The sequence below is a fragment of the Vitis vinifera genome, chromosome 14 (assembly GCF_030704535.1).
Source record: "Vitis vinifera cultivar Pinot Noir 40024 chromosome 14, ASM3070453v1".
Lineage (NCBI taxonomy): Eukaryota > Viridiplantae > Streptophyta > Magnoliopsida > Vitales > Vitaceae > Vitis > Vitis vinifera.
In genome coordinates this window covers 22824301-22840230 of record NC_081818.1, presented here as the reverse complement: position 1 = coordinate 22840230, position 15930 = coordinate 22824301, and the positions used below count along the sequence as shown (strand labels likewise).

Sequence of the window (15930 nt, the reverse complement as noted above, 5' to 3'; positions counted from 1 at the left end):
TTGCCTTTAAGGAGTCTCGTAAGGCCTCTAAAGTGGATGTTTGTCATATCTATCTCATTTCTAGTGGAACTCAACCTATCTTAGTGAATTTGAGCAACTAGTGCTAAAGGCTCAAAACAAAAGGGTAATGAAGAAAGAGATGATCTATTGCTTCACTGTTACCTAAGCACAAAATGTACCAATTGGATTGAGAGCCTTAAGAGGCCTTCTGATAGAAAATTATTAGTATGACCTTATTGGCTGCTAGTTGAGCAAAGGCTTTTACTTTGGGTGGAGTCTATGGATCTCTAAATGAATGGAAAGAAAGGATCAGAGTTCTTTGGTTTAGAAAGAAGGAACTGAAAAGAGAGAATGAAGAGAGAACAAACTTGTGGAAGTTAAAGACCATACCCGTGCATCTTGGAAAGAGGAGCACATGGATTAAGGAAAATATGAACAATGCAAGCTTCCCTATTTCTAGAACAGACGAGTACAGTAGAAATTGAAGTTACAAGACATAGGGATGTGGAGGGAACTAACATATATGAAATAAGATTGTCTATAAATCTTGCTATTCTAAAAGATCTGGGAAGATCATAAATGGGCTGAATGATTGATCCCTTCACTACCCAAAAATGAATTTTAGTATTATAATCTGAATGAAAATGATAATAATTCATTTTTGTACCATCGCCACTAACAAATCTTATTATTGTTGTTATTATTGTTATCATTTATATTCATATACTTCCTAAAAAAATATTTGGAGATTTTATCATTGTTATTATTTATTTGATTATTTGTTTATTGATTATTAGAATAGTCTCTTTATTCTTAGAATGGTCCCGTTAATAAGGAACTGAGTTATGTGCATATATTTCCTAAACATATTTGGAAATTTTGTCTGATAATTAAAATAGAGAATTCTGACCCCTTACATGTCATTCTGCGCTCAGTATTTCTTACAAAACTACATATATATATATTAGAGTAATCCTATTTGAATGGTTCATTTAATTGTGGCAAAGTCTGAGAAGTAAACAACATATCTTAAGAACAAGAAGTTAGATTATATACACCAAATCTTGACAGACATATCATAATTATTGAGTGGGAAATGTTGTAATCTTTATTCTGTTGTACTTTAAGCTCATTATTCTCATTTGCTCATAGTTTTCCTTGTTATGAACACAACATTTATTTTCTGCAGAGTTGTTAGCCAGGTTGAATATCCCTCATTGGTTGATTTGCGGGGACTTTTGCTAGACCTAGTTGCTCAACTCCTTGGTGCTTTATCTCGGATCAGGTAACTGAATCATCAGTTAATGCTACTCAAAACTAATTATCTATGACACAATTAAATGTCAAAATATTGTGTGAATGACCGAATACCTTGGCCTTGAGTTTTGTATATTATATATAGACTTTACAAGGATGCTTTACATGGAAAGCAAATAAAAGCAAATAAATTCCAACATGATTCTAGCCCTATACATGTAAACTATAATCTGTCAAATAATATATGCTAACTGTACAAAATAATAAATGAAGAAATAAGGAAACAATTGTGGGCTAAAATAAGGAAAGAAGGGTGGGCTAAATTAAGGAAGGAAGTGTGGACAGCAAGTGTGGGCTAAAATAAGGAAGGAAGTGTGACAGCAAAGCTGTCCTTTGATAGCTGTCCTTTGACCAGCAAAGCTGTCCTAGTGTGGACAGCAAAGCTGTCCTTTAACAAAAGCTGTCCTTTGACAGCCCCCCTCAAATTGATGCAGGTTGATCAACAAACATCAATTTGCTACTAAGCAATGTCGATGACGAGGGAGAGCCTTGGTGAAGATATCAGCAATTTGTAAGTCGGTGGAAATATGTGGAAGAGTGATAACACGAGCTTCAAAGGCTTCACGGATAGAGTGACAGTCCACTTCAATATGCTTTGTGCGCTCATGATAGACAGGATTGGCCGTGATCTGAATAGCGCTTATATTATCGGCATGGAGAGGTGTAGGATCGGTCTCAGAAAAATCTAACTCTGCAAGCATACCTCGAAGCCAAATGATTTCAAAACAAGCAAGAGACATCGCCCGGTACTCAGATTCCGTAGATGACTTAGAGACTCTGTCTTGCTTCTTACTTTTCCAAGATATCAATGCATCTCCTAAGAACACACACCAACCAGTGATGGAGCGACGGGTATCCGCACAACCTGCCCAATCAGCATCACTATAAGCAGCAAGGCGAGTAGAATTGCCTGCAGGGAAGAACAAGCCACGAGTAGAAGTGCCTTGAACATAGCGTATGATCCTACGAACAGTAGCCAAATGAAGATGACGAGGAGTCTGAAGGAACTGGCTGACTTGCTGTACAGCAAAAGAAATGTCCGGTCTAGTAATGGTGAGATAAACAAGGCTACCCACCAACTTCCTGTATAAACTGGGATCAGCAAGTAAGTCGCCCTCCTCTTTGCAAAGCTTGACATTTAATTCCATGGGAGTATCAACAGAAGTAGCCCCTTGTAGACCAGCTGTAGCCACCAAGTCACTCGCATACTTATGTTGATTGAGGGAAATACCAGAGGGACTATGATGCACCTCAAGACCAAGAAAATATGTGAGAGGTCCAAGATCTTTCATATGAAAGGACTCGGAGAGATGAGTTTTGAGCTGACCAAGTAAAGCAGAATCGGAACCAGTGATCACAATATCATCAACATAAACCAAAAGAACAACAATACCCATGTCTGATTTCCAAAGAAACAAGGAAGTGTCATACTTGCTCTGCCTGAATGAAAATTGTAATAAAGTGGTGCGGAATTTCTCAAACCAGGCCCTCGGAGCCTGTTTGAGACCATAAAGAGAGCGACGAAGCTTACACACATGTGAAGTCGGAGAGGGAAACAATCCCGGGGGTGGCTTCATATAAATACACTCTTTAAGATCCCCATGAAGAAAAGCATTTTTTACATCCATCTGATGTAATGGCCAATCACTGGAAGCAGCAAGAGCTAGAATCGTACGAACAGTAGTCATTTTAGCCACAGGAGCAAAGGTCTCTTCATAATTGACACCATATTCCTGATTATTCCCAAGTGCAACAAGCCGAGCTTTGTAACGATCCAAACTTCCATCAGATCGGACCTTGACTGAGTAAACCCATTTGCAACCCAGAGGAACAATAGTGGGAGGACAGGGCTCAATGTCCCAAGTGTGATTGGCCTCTAGAGCGGCAATTTCTTCCTGCATAGCTTGTCGCCAACAATCATGCTTAGCAGCATGTGAGTAGCATGTGGGAATATCAAATTTGGACAATGCAGCAGTAAGGGCTGAAATAGAATTGCCAGAACTGGAAGAGGGAAATCCATACCTATTCGGAGGTACAGACACTCGAGAAGAGCGACGTACTGAAGGTGCTGCAACTGACTGCATCTGGAGCGTGGTAGGATCAGATATCGGGTGAGCCACCGAAAGAGACTGTGGGCGGGAGCGTCTCGTATACACAATACCTGGTTGAAAGCGAGAACTGACTGGATGAAGATCTGAGAACTGTTGCTCAAAGGAGGAAAGGACCATAGTAGAAGAGGATGACACAGTAGAAGAGGATACAGGAAAGAAATGTTGATTTTCAAAGAAAATAACATTCCTAGAAATACGTGTACGATGTAATGTAGGATCATAGCAAACAAATCCCTTTTGACACATATTATATCCCAAGAAAGCACATCGAACAGATTGAGCAGATAATTTATGTCGCTCATGAGGAGGTAAATGAACAAAGCATACACAACCAAAAATACGAAGGTGATCATAACTAGGTTGCTTAGCAAATAAGCGGAAATAGGGAGACTCCATATGTAGGACTTGAGAAGGTAAACGATTAATCAAGTGAGTAGCAGTTTTTAGAGCCTCTACCCAAAATATGGATGGAACAGAAGATTCTAACAAGAGAGTACGTACCACATCTAAAAGATGACGATTTTTGCGTTCGGCAACTCCATTTTGTTGAGGAGTAGAGGGACATGAACGTTGATGAATAATACCCTTAGAAGCCAAGAATGCTTGAAACTCAGTAGACAAATACTCACCACCAGAATCTGTGCGTAATGTCTTAATAGAAGTAGAAAATTGATTGTCAACATACGCTAAAAACTCAGTGAAAGTACGAAAGACCTCAGATTTAGAGCGAAGAAAGTAGACCCAAGTAAATCTGCTATGATCATCAATGAAAGTCACATAATATTTAAATTTCTCATGTGAACTAACCGGGGAAGGTCCCCAAACATCACTATGGATAAGATCAAAGCAGTGAGATGCTCTACTTGCATGCAAAGGGAAGGGAAGAGTTTTACTTTTACCAAGTTTGCAAGAATCACACTCAAGAGATAAAGAATAACGATCCTTATTACCAGGTAAATCAGAGTTCAATACATGAGATAAGATCTGAGTATTGGGATGGCCTAAACGACGATGCCACACCATACTAAGATCTGAAACATTATTACAAGCAAAAGACTTAATAGAAGAACGTGGAGAAAAATCTGGAATAGGTAAAAATAGTGGAAACAAGCGCCCCACTTTAGGTCCTTTCGCGATCGGCTTCCCCGTTACCTGGTCCTGCACAACACAACCATTACCAGAAAAATTAACAGCACAATTGTTATCAACTAATTGGCCAACAGAAATAAGATTCGTGGAAAGCTGAGGGGCAAGAAACACATCAGTGAACTTAGAAGAGGCATCGCCGATAGCAGCTATGGGCAAAGAGCTGCCATTGGCAGTCTGAATGGAAGATTGACCAGCGTAGGGCCGAACATAACACAAAGCGGTGGGATTATTAGTCATGTGATTAGAGGCCCCCGAGTCCACGTACCAGAGTTTAGTAGAATTGTTACCTTGAAACCCCATTGCTGATAATGCTGAAATTAATATCCGTTGCACCATTTCTGGGGTGCAGTAATCTGGTGCAGGAGGTGCAGGAACAGAGCACGCAGCTGAAGGAGAGTCGTGTGTTGCTACAGGAGGGACAATAACCGAAGTCTGAAATGCTTGGGCCTGACGATTCTGGGGGCGAATACGACATTCTTTGATAATGTGACCTTTCTTCTTGCAATAAGAACAAAACTTCTTAGGGCAAGTGGCAGCAATATGCCCATATTCCTTGCAGCAAAAACACTGCAAGTTTTTAGAATGCATAGGTGGTCTGCGTCCTTGGGCAGCATAAGCTACAGTTGTCGTCCCGGAACTGCCATGAGATTGCTCCAAAATAGCTTGAGTACTAAGGCGTTGCTCTTCGCGAAGTAACTCACCAAAACAAATATCAAGAGAGGGAACAGGAGATCTATTCAGTAAAGAGGAGCGAACAGATTCATATTCCGGACGTAGTTTCATAAGAAACTGATCACGCCGGGTAGTCGCGTGAATAGCCTGAATAGTTGAGAGAGCGGCAATAGGAACATCCGCTGTAACCAAATCAGCATATTCATGCCAAAGAGTCAGAAATGCCGAGTAGTAGTCCTGGATGGAAAGACTACCATGTTGAAACATGGCAATCGCATGTTCTAATTGAAAGCGACGAGCATCGTTATCCTGATGATAAACTTTCTTCAAATAAGCTCACATAGATTGAGCGGAGCGATGGGGCCGCAAGTGGGTGACAATATGAGGCTCCACTGAACCAAGAAGCCAAGACATGATGCGTGCATCAAGCACAACCCATGAAGGAGAAAACCCAACATCCTGAGATTTTTCAAAAGTGGATGGTTTTTCAACATCCGTGCCATCAATATGACCCCAAAGGTCTTTTCCCTTGAGAAAAAGTTCAAACTGAAATGCCCAGGTAGAATAATTTGTGCCTGTAAACTTAACACACAGAGGTGCGGAATCCATAGAAAATAAATAGAACCCGAGACAAAAGGATTGACCAAAAAAATCCCAGAAGAAAACTGACCCACGAAGTGATCAACACAGACTTGACCGAAAGACACGAGAGGCACTTCCGAAACCGAAAAGACAGAAAAGAATTTGAGGGAAGAAAAATTAGCAACCTTGCTCTGATACCATGTCAAAATATTGTGTGAATGACCGAATACCTTGGCCTTGAGTTTTGTATATTATATATAGACTTTACAAGGATGCTTTACATGGAAAGCAAATAAAAGCAAATAAATTCCAGCATGATTCTAGCCCTATACATGTAAACTATAATCTGTCAAATAATATATGCTAACTGTACAAAATAATAAATGAAGAAATAAGGAAACAATTGTGGGCTAAAATAAGGAAAGAAGGGTGGGCTAAATTAAGGAAGGAAGTGTGGACAGCAAGTGTGGGCTAAAATAAGGAAGGAAGTGTGACAGCAAAGCTGTCCTTTGATAGCTGTCCTTTGACCAGCAAAGCTGTCCTAGTGTGGACAGCAAAGCTGTCCTTTAACAAAAGCTGTCCTTTGACATTAAAAACTATTCAATTATTTTTAGAACATGAAGTGTTATCATATTCTTCTGTGTTACCTATCTCATGTAAGAATTTGTTTTTGTTAGTTCAATAAAGTATAGGCAGTTTTTGGTTTTTTATTTTTGAATAGGTCTGAATTTACCTGAAATGTGAATAGAAATCAACACAAAACTGTCATTTAGACTTCAGATTTAAGATAAAAGTTAAATTTTTGACTTTTTGTATTCATACAAAATATCTGAAAACAAGGGGAAAAAACAGTACTAAATCATCTGAAATATTTTCCTTTGGTAGGTAAAGAACAATTGAATTAATAACACCTATCAAAGGGCACGCAAAAGTATACATAGTGTGTAGAAGGTGCTAAAGGCCAAAAGAGTCAGAGGAGACACAAAAAAACCATCCTTGCCTTACTTAGTGTTCAACCCGTTAATAAAATCCATTAGAGACAAGGAACACCCTCCCACATGCACCTTAACCCATTTCCAAAAATGTACATAATTTTTTTTTTTTAATTGCTTGATTCTTGTTTTTGATGTTTTTGAAAGCTCTCTTGTTTTTCTCCTTCTATGTGGTCTAAAATAAACACAAAGGAGTTGCTCTCTACGTTGTCTTTTGTGTCTTCCGTACAAAAGATTCGTGCCAGCTTAGATGGACATCCCTAACTAAGGATAGCATTACTCACTGAACACCAAACAGAGCATAAATTAATTGTCATAGCATGATTGCTTTGGAACAATGAAGGAGTACATAATCCACAATTTCTTCCTATTCTTTACACAAATAACACCTACTTGGAAACCTCTAACCCCTCCTTTTTTTAGTTGTTCTAAATTTAGAATTCTTCCCTAAGAAGCTTTCCATGTAAAAAAGTTAACCTTTTGTTGTGATCCTAGGGTTCTGCACTATGCCGGAATGAAACTCCTCCACTCTACAACTTGTTAAGGAGGAATAAATTTAACTATAAATTTGCTGGTTTTTTAAATCAACCGAACCATGATGTCCTCTACATCCCTTGTAATCGCATGCCTTTGCAATCTCTTGAAAAGAGCCTCCACCTCTCCTAGCTTCTTGTCATTATTTTATCTTGTGAATAAAGGATTCCAATAACCTCCCTTTCCTCGCCAATTTGCTTCTACATTTGGTCAACCTTAGCAGTTTTTTTAATAGGCAAACAAGAATATATAATAGATGCTAGTTAGAGAGAGGGGGGCGCACCCTAAGTACATGAGAGGTTTACAAAGGATGCCAAAACAAAAACAAAAACACCTTAAACAAGCACATAGAACACCTTCTCACTAACACTCAACCAATCAATAAAATCTAACAAGGATACTAGATCATTTTGAATATGTTGGCAAGTCTAATGGAAAAGGGTACAAATAAGAGAGTCCTTTAGTGCTTGATCCAAACTACGAATTCCATCGAAATATTTTCGATTCCTCTCTTGCTAAAGAACCCAAAACAAGCAAAGAGGGTTGTTGTCCGAATCTTTTTCTATTTTTGCTAACAAAACTCACATGCCATCCTTTTAGCAAATCTTTTGCAAAAAAGGGAGGACCTAAGAAAAGCTAAAGAGAGAAAACAAGAAATGTAAAAGGCCCCTTGCCTTTCCACAATGGATTAGCAAGTGATTAGTTAATTCTTCTAAATGCATACATAAACAACAATTGTTGGTTAACACTCAACCTCTTCTCTTAAAAAGAAAAAAAAAAACCCCCACTTTTAAAGCCGCCCACAGTACCTTCGAGGGAAAAGAAACTCCTTCATCCGACTTTGAGGAAGAATAGAAAGATTTCATCAAGAAGTTCCTGCTCTTGCTAACTTTCCAAGTTAGATTATCTTCATCCTCATTGTACTTCCTAAGCGCTTGAGGCCTTCTTAGTAACTTCTCAATGTTGTGTAGCTCCCAATCTTAAAATTGTCTCATGAAACCAAGGTTCCACACAACTTGTCTGCTAATGACCTCCCAAGCATTCATCACCCAAGCCTCTTTGTTAGAAGTAAAAGAGAAAAAAGACGGAAAAGAGTCCTTTAAATAAGCATCCCCACACCAAACATCATGCCAAAATTTTGTTCTTCTTCCATTGTCAACCATATAAAACTTGTTCTAGCCTTAAAGGCTTCACAACCTCTTCTTATTGCCTTTCACAAGCTAACACCATAACCCTCCCTCCCTATCAGAGAGCACCATCCTCCTGTTTCTTCCCTAAACTTTCCCACTATAACCCGTCTCTAAAGGAACTCTCTTTCCAAAGCAAACCTCCAACACCATTTTCCAAGCAAGGCTTTATTAAGAGATGACATGACCTTAATACCTAGCCTTTCTAAATTCTTATCTTTGTAGATGGAAGACCACTTGACTAAGTGAGGTCTTTTCTTGAGGTCTCCTCCTCATGAGAAGTTTCGTTGAACTTTTTCCAATCTTAAAGCCATCATTTTGGGAATGACAAGAAAATACATAAAATAGCTAGGCAAGCTGCAAAGAGTGCTTTTAAGCAAAGTGAATCTACCACCCTTTAAGAGGTTTTGTTTTTTCCATAGGGCTAACCTTTTTTTGAACCTCTCCTCAACACATCCCACACAAAAAGGGACTTAAATAGAACACCCAAAGGCAAGCCTAAATAAGTAGTTGGAAGCTTCCCCACTTTGCAACCCAACAATGAAGCAAGCTCCTAAAACATTAGGGACCTCTCCCACATGAATCAACTTGGTTTTATTCAAATTGATTTTCAACTTTTTATAAGCTTCAAACCAAAACAGGAGCCAACTCAAGTAAATTAATTGGTTTAAGCAAGGTTCACAAAATAGTAGGGTATCATATGCAAATAGGTGGTGCCTCTCCTTTTCTACCAACCCCCTTCTTCGACCTTATACTTCTCTATGATCACATGCTTTCAAAGGGAATCATTCTTGGATGCAAATCCCAAAAACTATTTTCCAAGGAGTGCTTGTTGATAAATTTTTGATGCCAAAGCCTATTAAGGTGACGTAGTTGGTTAGGGCAAATCCTAGGATGTGTGAGGTCTTGGATTCAAATACTATTGTTGGATAAATACCTTGGTTTGCCCGATGCTGGTTGTTATGGGCGTGGTCAACACCCCGAGGTTTGGGTCCCCATGAAGAGTCCTTACTTTATTTTATTTTATTTATTTTTATTTTTCTTATAAATAAAAGAGATAAAATTGTATTGAAAAGAGCCCACCAAAACAAGTACTCAAAGTATACAAAGATTATAAAAAATAATAATAAAAAAAGAAAAAGAAAAAAAAAAGATGAAGCTCCCACTTTTTTTCTCCCTATAGATTGTTGGTTGGTTCACCAATTGGAGCCTTTTTTAAGGCTTAACCTTCCCCCATGGTAAATTGCTAAGCCCCCATAGGAAGTCCTTTTGAATCTTTTCTGGTCTAAAACTCACCTTGCATGAGATGATAAATAAAGAGACGAAGTAAATTGCTAAGCTAGAAAGGGTGCGTTTAACCAAAGTCGATCTTCCTCCTTTTGACGAGGATTGTCTTTTCCACATGGCGAGCTGCTTATGTAATCTTTTTTCCACTACATCCCAAACTTGCAATGATTTGAAAGGAGCTCCCAAAGGGAGGCTCAAGTAGGTGGTGGGTAGAGAACCCACTCTACAACCCAGCACCCCAACCAACTTTGAATTAGCAACCTCTCCCATTGGGATCACCTCAATCTTTTTCAAATTAATTTTAAACCTGAGATCGCTTCAAACCACATAAGCATAACTCAAGCACTCCATATGCTCCTTGTTGGCATCACAAAGAATCAATGTATCATTAGCAAATAAAAGATGCAACACTTCCATACCCTCTCCTCCTCTCTCACCAGTTCAAAAACTCTATAAAACCTCCTTCCTTAGGTGTTTGAAATGTATTGAGAGGAAAATACAAACAGGGCCATAATGGCATAAGTTTGTGACTAGCTCAGTTCAGTTGTTTCTTATTTGATCCTTCCTTGATTAAGTTTGGCGTATATTAAGGTTCAACTCATTATCTATGGCTTGTGATGATTGGTGGCTACCTGCATCACCCAATTTTATCAGGTGATCTATGAAAACTGGAAGGAAAAAAAGAACTGACTATTGTTCCTAGTTATTGTATTGTTTTTCCAGCGAGGTATCTGATTCTGCAATTAGTCATCCTTCTTCTGTTACTAATTTTTTTAGAACATATTTATAAAAATTTCCTTCACCTTTTGTAGAGTTCATCTCTAATGAAAGTGTACTTGTCTGTGCTAAATATGTCTAAACTACTTCAAACTGACAATGATTTCCTATGGGGACTGCTCCTGTAGTCTTTCTTGAATGTGGTGGCCTTCTTTGTTTTTCCAGTCTTTCCAATTGTGCATTTCATCACCCCTTCAAAATCAAGTAATTTTGGCGTTGTTTGGATACACTCCTTGTTTTCAGTTTTTAAAAACAAAAAATGATAGTAAACCCTACATAAAATGCAAGAACTCTTTGAAACTTACCTTAAAAATTTTTACTACCTCAAATTTTAAAATAATTTTTTAAGCATATGAGGTGAGTCCATACTTTTTATATAAGAATTATTATATTTTATATGGAAGTTGCTACTATTTTTTATTTTTAAAAATAGAAAACAGGAAGTTTATCCAAATGAGCACTTAGTATATGATTATGGAAGCCTCAATTACCATAATTAAAAATTAAGAACTATAAAAGCTTCAACTCATCATCTATGGCTTGTAATGACTTATTGGAGGCTACCTGCATCACTCATTCTATCAGGAAATCTACCATCCCTGGGAAAAAAAAGGAACTATATTCCTATTTATAATATTGTTTTTCTGGGGGAGGTATCTGATTTTGTGATTAGTCATCTTCTGCTGCTACTATTTTTCTTAAAACATATTTATGAATATTTACTTTACCTTTTGGAGAATTCATCCCTAATGAAAGTGTACTTTTCCCCGCCAAATACATCTAAACTGTCTGAAACTGACACTTCATGATTTCCTATGGGACCACACCTATATTCTTTCTTAAACGCTCTTCTCTGTTTTTCCAGTCTTTCCAATAGCTCATTTCTTCACCCTTTGAAATCAAGTGATGTAGTATTTCATATAGTTATGTAAACCATGACTACCATAATATAAAATTAAAAGGAACTATAACATAAACTATCTGGTCTCCTCATGACTTGCTATGGTAATAGAGGTTCTTTATTTAAGAGGGATTACTTTCCGTGTGTTATATGTGACATATATAGCTTCTGGAAGGCAGGTATGAATACTGTCTTTTATTTATTTATAATATTTTTTATTTTATTTTTTTTGCTTTTATTTTTAAATAAAAAGACCATTTTCTTAATCCAGTTTCTTATATTTGTAGTCTACTTGGTGTGTTGCTGAGGCAATTAAAATTTCTTTTGAGCTCCAATTTACTATTTCTACTGAAGCTCTGTTGCAGACTTGAAGTTACTCAACATACTTATTTCTATGCATGACAAAGATTGTTGTTTATGAATTGTATAAGACAGGATGAAATGAACGTGATCTGTGTCTTTGGGGAGGCTTTGTCATTCTGCTCATAGGCTTGCTGATCCTCTGTTCTATTTCCCTTGTTATCTTTTTAACTATAGTGTTCAAATTATGGGCTTGATTATTCTCATCTGAGTTTGTTATTGTCATTTGCAGCAGAATCTTTTGATTTTTAGATCTGTTGATTAAAATCGGAAGCTTACAACTGATATAGACTATCTAATAAAGTTTTGCCTAGCATGCATAAACTAGTGGTCTATATTAACTGTTATGACAAAATTATTGTTGTTGCAGTCACATTGATGCTCACTCCATATATCTGAAGTAAAACTGCATCTAACCATTGAAAATGCTTTCCTTTTTCTTAACAGGTTTAGTTCTGTGACTGAACGTTTTTTCATGGAACTCAATACTCGTCGTATTGACACTAGTGTTGCCCGAAGTGAAACACTTAGTATCATTAATGGGATGCGCTACCTTAAGCTTGGGGTATGTGTAAAATAAATTCTTCTAGAGAAGTTTGGCATATGGGCAAGGTTATAACCATTCAATAATCTCCAGGTTAAGACTGAGGGTGGACTGAATGCATCAGCCTCATTTGTGGCAAAAGCAAATCCTCTCAATCGTGCTCCACATAAACGAAAAAGCGAACTCCACCATGCACTATGCAATATGCTCTCAAATATCCTAGCACCACTTGCGGATGGTGGGAAAAGCCAGTGGCCTCCATCAGGTGTAGAACCTGCACTTACTCTGTGGTATGATGCTGTTGCACGAATAAGAGGACAACTTATGCATTGGATGGACAAACAGAGCAAGCATATACCTGTAAGTGAATCTCAGACCAAAAAAAAGAAAAAAAAAAAAAGATTTAAAAGTTCTGGTTATTTGGTGGTCTGAGAAGTGGACTACCCTATCTTTGCAGATCTCTTTACCATGAAGATTGTTCTTTTCCCCTTAAATCATTTGGATGCCTGACACTTCAAGTTGCTCTTGGCGTACAACTAAATAGCTGAAAATTAGTATTTTGCTACTTTATCTTCATTATCATCACCACTTCTACTAATAGTAGTAGCAGTAACGGGAGTAGTAGTAATCTTTTGCTAAAAGTAGAAAATTGGGGTCTATTTGGGAATTTTTTAGGAAGTCATTCTCAGAAATAGTTCTCTAATGTTTGCTAGAACAAAGTCTATTTGGGAATTTGAAATGTTTTCAACTTGTTTTCTATGTTTAGAAATATCAGTTAAAAATAAAATTTATATATAGTGCTTTATTTTTTATTATTCTTCATATTTGCCCCATTATTTTTTAAAACAACCCTTATAATACAAGTAAAAACAATTAAAATGTGTTATCAAAAAACACAATTTTTCTGTTTTCTGGTTGCCAAACATGTTTTAATATTCTTTTTGTTCTCAAAATTAGAAAATTGTTTTTGAGAACAGTTAACAAACATGCCCTTAATCTTTTGATACATCATCACAACTTATACTATTAGTAGTCTTTTGCTAGGCTAATTAGCTGGTTCATCACCACTACCACCACCACTACTGCTACTACGTTTATAATTTCATTTCTTGGCTTCTTTTATTTCAATAATCTATGTAAATTTTCTTAGGTTCTTTTATTTTAATCATCTTTGTCATTCATTATTACAAATTGGGAAGAAACTCTTAGTTAGTATGTAGAAAAGGAACCCCATCTGTGCTAGTTCTAACTTCTTCTAGATGGATTTTATCTTTTCTTGTATTTTCGGTCATCCATCTTATGTCTCAAGTAGACATTCATTTTGAAAATCATTGGGCATTGGAGGGGATGGTGTTGATCCCACAATACATTTAGTCAGAAGTCAGTGGCACTGCTTAGAGGATGCGATAGTGACTTTATGTGGGAATATGCTGAGGGTATTAAATTCTTGGTTATATCTATTGATAGATCCTTCGGCACACCAGTTGGAGGCCCATTTCCCTTACGTTGGAGACTGTTTGGGAAAAGATTCTGATGCCTATCTAACTATGAAGAAGGGTTGGTTAATTGTTGTAGCCTTTTCAAGTTTTGTGTTGCTTAACCAATGACAATATTAACCATTACAGTAGAGCATGAATTTTGTTTTTTGGTCATTATGGGTTTCCCCCTTTGTTAGTTAAGGAGACTCTTCCTAGTTGTTATGAAAGTTAAGTGGATATCAAATGTAAGTGTGGAGAATGACCCTATTATGCTTGTTTTGGAGCATTTGGTTAGGAAGAACTGAGGAACTTTTGAAGAGTTGGAAGTTTCTGATCAATATTTAAGTCTTTTTTAAGATATATAATTAATTGTCTTGGAATTCTTTTCTCTTTTTGTTCTTTTTTTTTTTTTTCTTGGTTGGGGGGTTGGGATTGGTGGTTGTCTTTTCTAGACTTCTGAGCTGTTAGTTTTGATTTGGCCCTTTGCTTTCTTTTTTCACCTTTTAGCACCCTTTGTATACTTGATGTGTACTTGGGGTAAGATATGGAGAAATCAGTGGTATACTGAACCTTTGAATTGTAACCTTGTACTGCAGGTTTAGAAACTCTGCTGATATACAAATTTGTTTTGAGAACTTTTAAAAGTATGTTTCAATATTTTCTTCTGAAATCTCCTTGAGCGTGTCTGTTTTAAGAGTATACTACTTGGGAAGAAGTATTTCGGTCTCAGATAGAGAAATATGTAACATTGAAATTTTTTTTTCATTTGGGTATGAGATGTTCCCGAATTTGATAAGCTTGCTTACACTTCCCAACCTTGGTATTTTTACTCACATACTCAGGGAATGAAAAAAAATGCAAGAAGGCAGGCATGTTCACTTTTATTCCATTATTTATTTATTAGCACTAAGAAAACATATGATGCCTTTGTTATTGAGTGGTAGGCCATATTTGCTCTGGGGTATTCAAGCTGGTTGGGGACTGGTGGCATCTTTCAAGATCATCATTATAGAGTGATCAGGGCCTTTTCTAAGCTAAGTGGCTCATGCCTTCATGTTTGGAAATAGTGATCAAGATCCTACTCTTAATGGAAAGCTTGGTCAAAGGTTTCTTAGGAGAAGGGAGCACAGAGATAGAGCAGATGGATCGAAAAGATTTTAGATCTTCGAAAGAGATGAGTTGCTGCTTTTCTTGGATTCCAAGGCTCACTAATAAGATAGTGGATTGGTCAGCTGAGAGTGGAGCTTTGTCACTAGAGATGTTTGATAAGGGCCTCCGAATCCCTTGAGTATTTATCTGGTGTTGGCTCCTTGGTAGTGTATGGTGATTTCTGCTCACATTTGTGTGAATTGTACTGAAACCGTTCTTTGCAATCCCTTTTTTTCTGTCTGACTTGAAACATAGCTCATCCTTTCTAGACCTTTTATTTCTTCTATAAACCAATGATTAATGTGTTATGGCATTGCTTATAGTTTAATTAAAAAAGGAAATTTAATACCCTTTTGGAATCATGCATGTCCTGTCTATTTGTATTTCTGTATAGCATTGATTCGTGTTAAGCAATTCTGGAATCATACAATTGTTTTATAGTATTGAACTTCCCTCAAGAAGTAATGAAACAAAGCTTTGATCTTCTATTATTCATATCGCTTCTTTTTCTTGTTTTTCTTTCATTAAAAATTTGGATAGTTTTCGTAAGGCTTCATCTTAGCTAAAATAGTAATATTTATTCCAGGAGAATTCTTCTCTTCTTTTAAAAAGGTTTAATGCTTCTCAAAAGTAAATTTAGAACCTCGCTTTAGTTCCTCCAGAAAGTTTGGTTGATTCTATTTTCTGTTACAAACTAAGGCCTTGATTGGTTTTTTTTTACTTAAGTCGTAAAGCTATTTGCTTTTAGAGTTGAGATATTTTAGAAGTGTTTGTTTTTTAACTTACCACTATTTTTTTCAGATAATTTTGTTAAAATGAAAATTTTTGTGGGGAAGGGGGGGGCTCTTTTTTTTTTTTTTTTTTTTTTACTATTTTCTAAATAGAAAGAG

The 15930-nt window shown here is 37.0% G+C and overlaps 2 protein-coding genes across 6 annotated transcripts in view; one reads left to right on the top strand and one right to left on the bottom strand.

Moving 5' to 3' along the window:
* The window catches only part of LOC100251481 (uncharacterized), a 60441-nt gene that overhangs the window by 30140 nt on the left and 14371 nt on the right, over positions 1-15930 (top strand). Inside the window, exons 7-9 of one of the 5 annotated variants that reach the window (XM_010662246.3) lie at positions 1190-1285; positions 12317-12434; positions 12507-12773. In XM_010662246.3, the coding sequence (XP_010660548.1) occupies positions 1190-1285; positions 12317-12434; positions 12507-12773 (481 nt within the window). Of the gene's footprint in view, positions 1-1189; positions 1286-12316; positions 12435-12506; positions 12774-12902; positions 15243-15930 lie in introns of those variants that run through there. The other 4 variants (XM_010662248.3, XM_019224967.2, XM_019224966.2 and 1 more) reach the window with 4 other exon arrangements.
* Positions 4356-6408, bottom strand: LOC132255037 (uncharacterized). The gene is made up of 2 exons (XM_059742561.1): positions 4865-6408; positions 4356-4586 (listed from the first exon to the last, which is right to left on the bottom strand). Exons 1-2 carry the CDS (start codon positions 5514-5516, stop codon positions 4549-4551), a joined length of 690 nt encoding a protein of 229 aa, XP_059598544.1. The 5' UTR covers positions 5517-6408; the 3' UTR covers positions 4356-4548.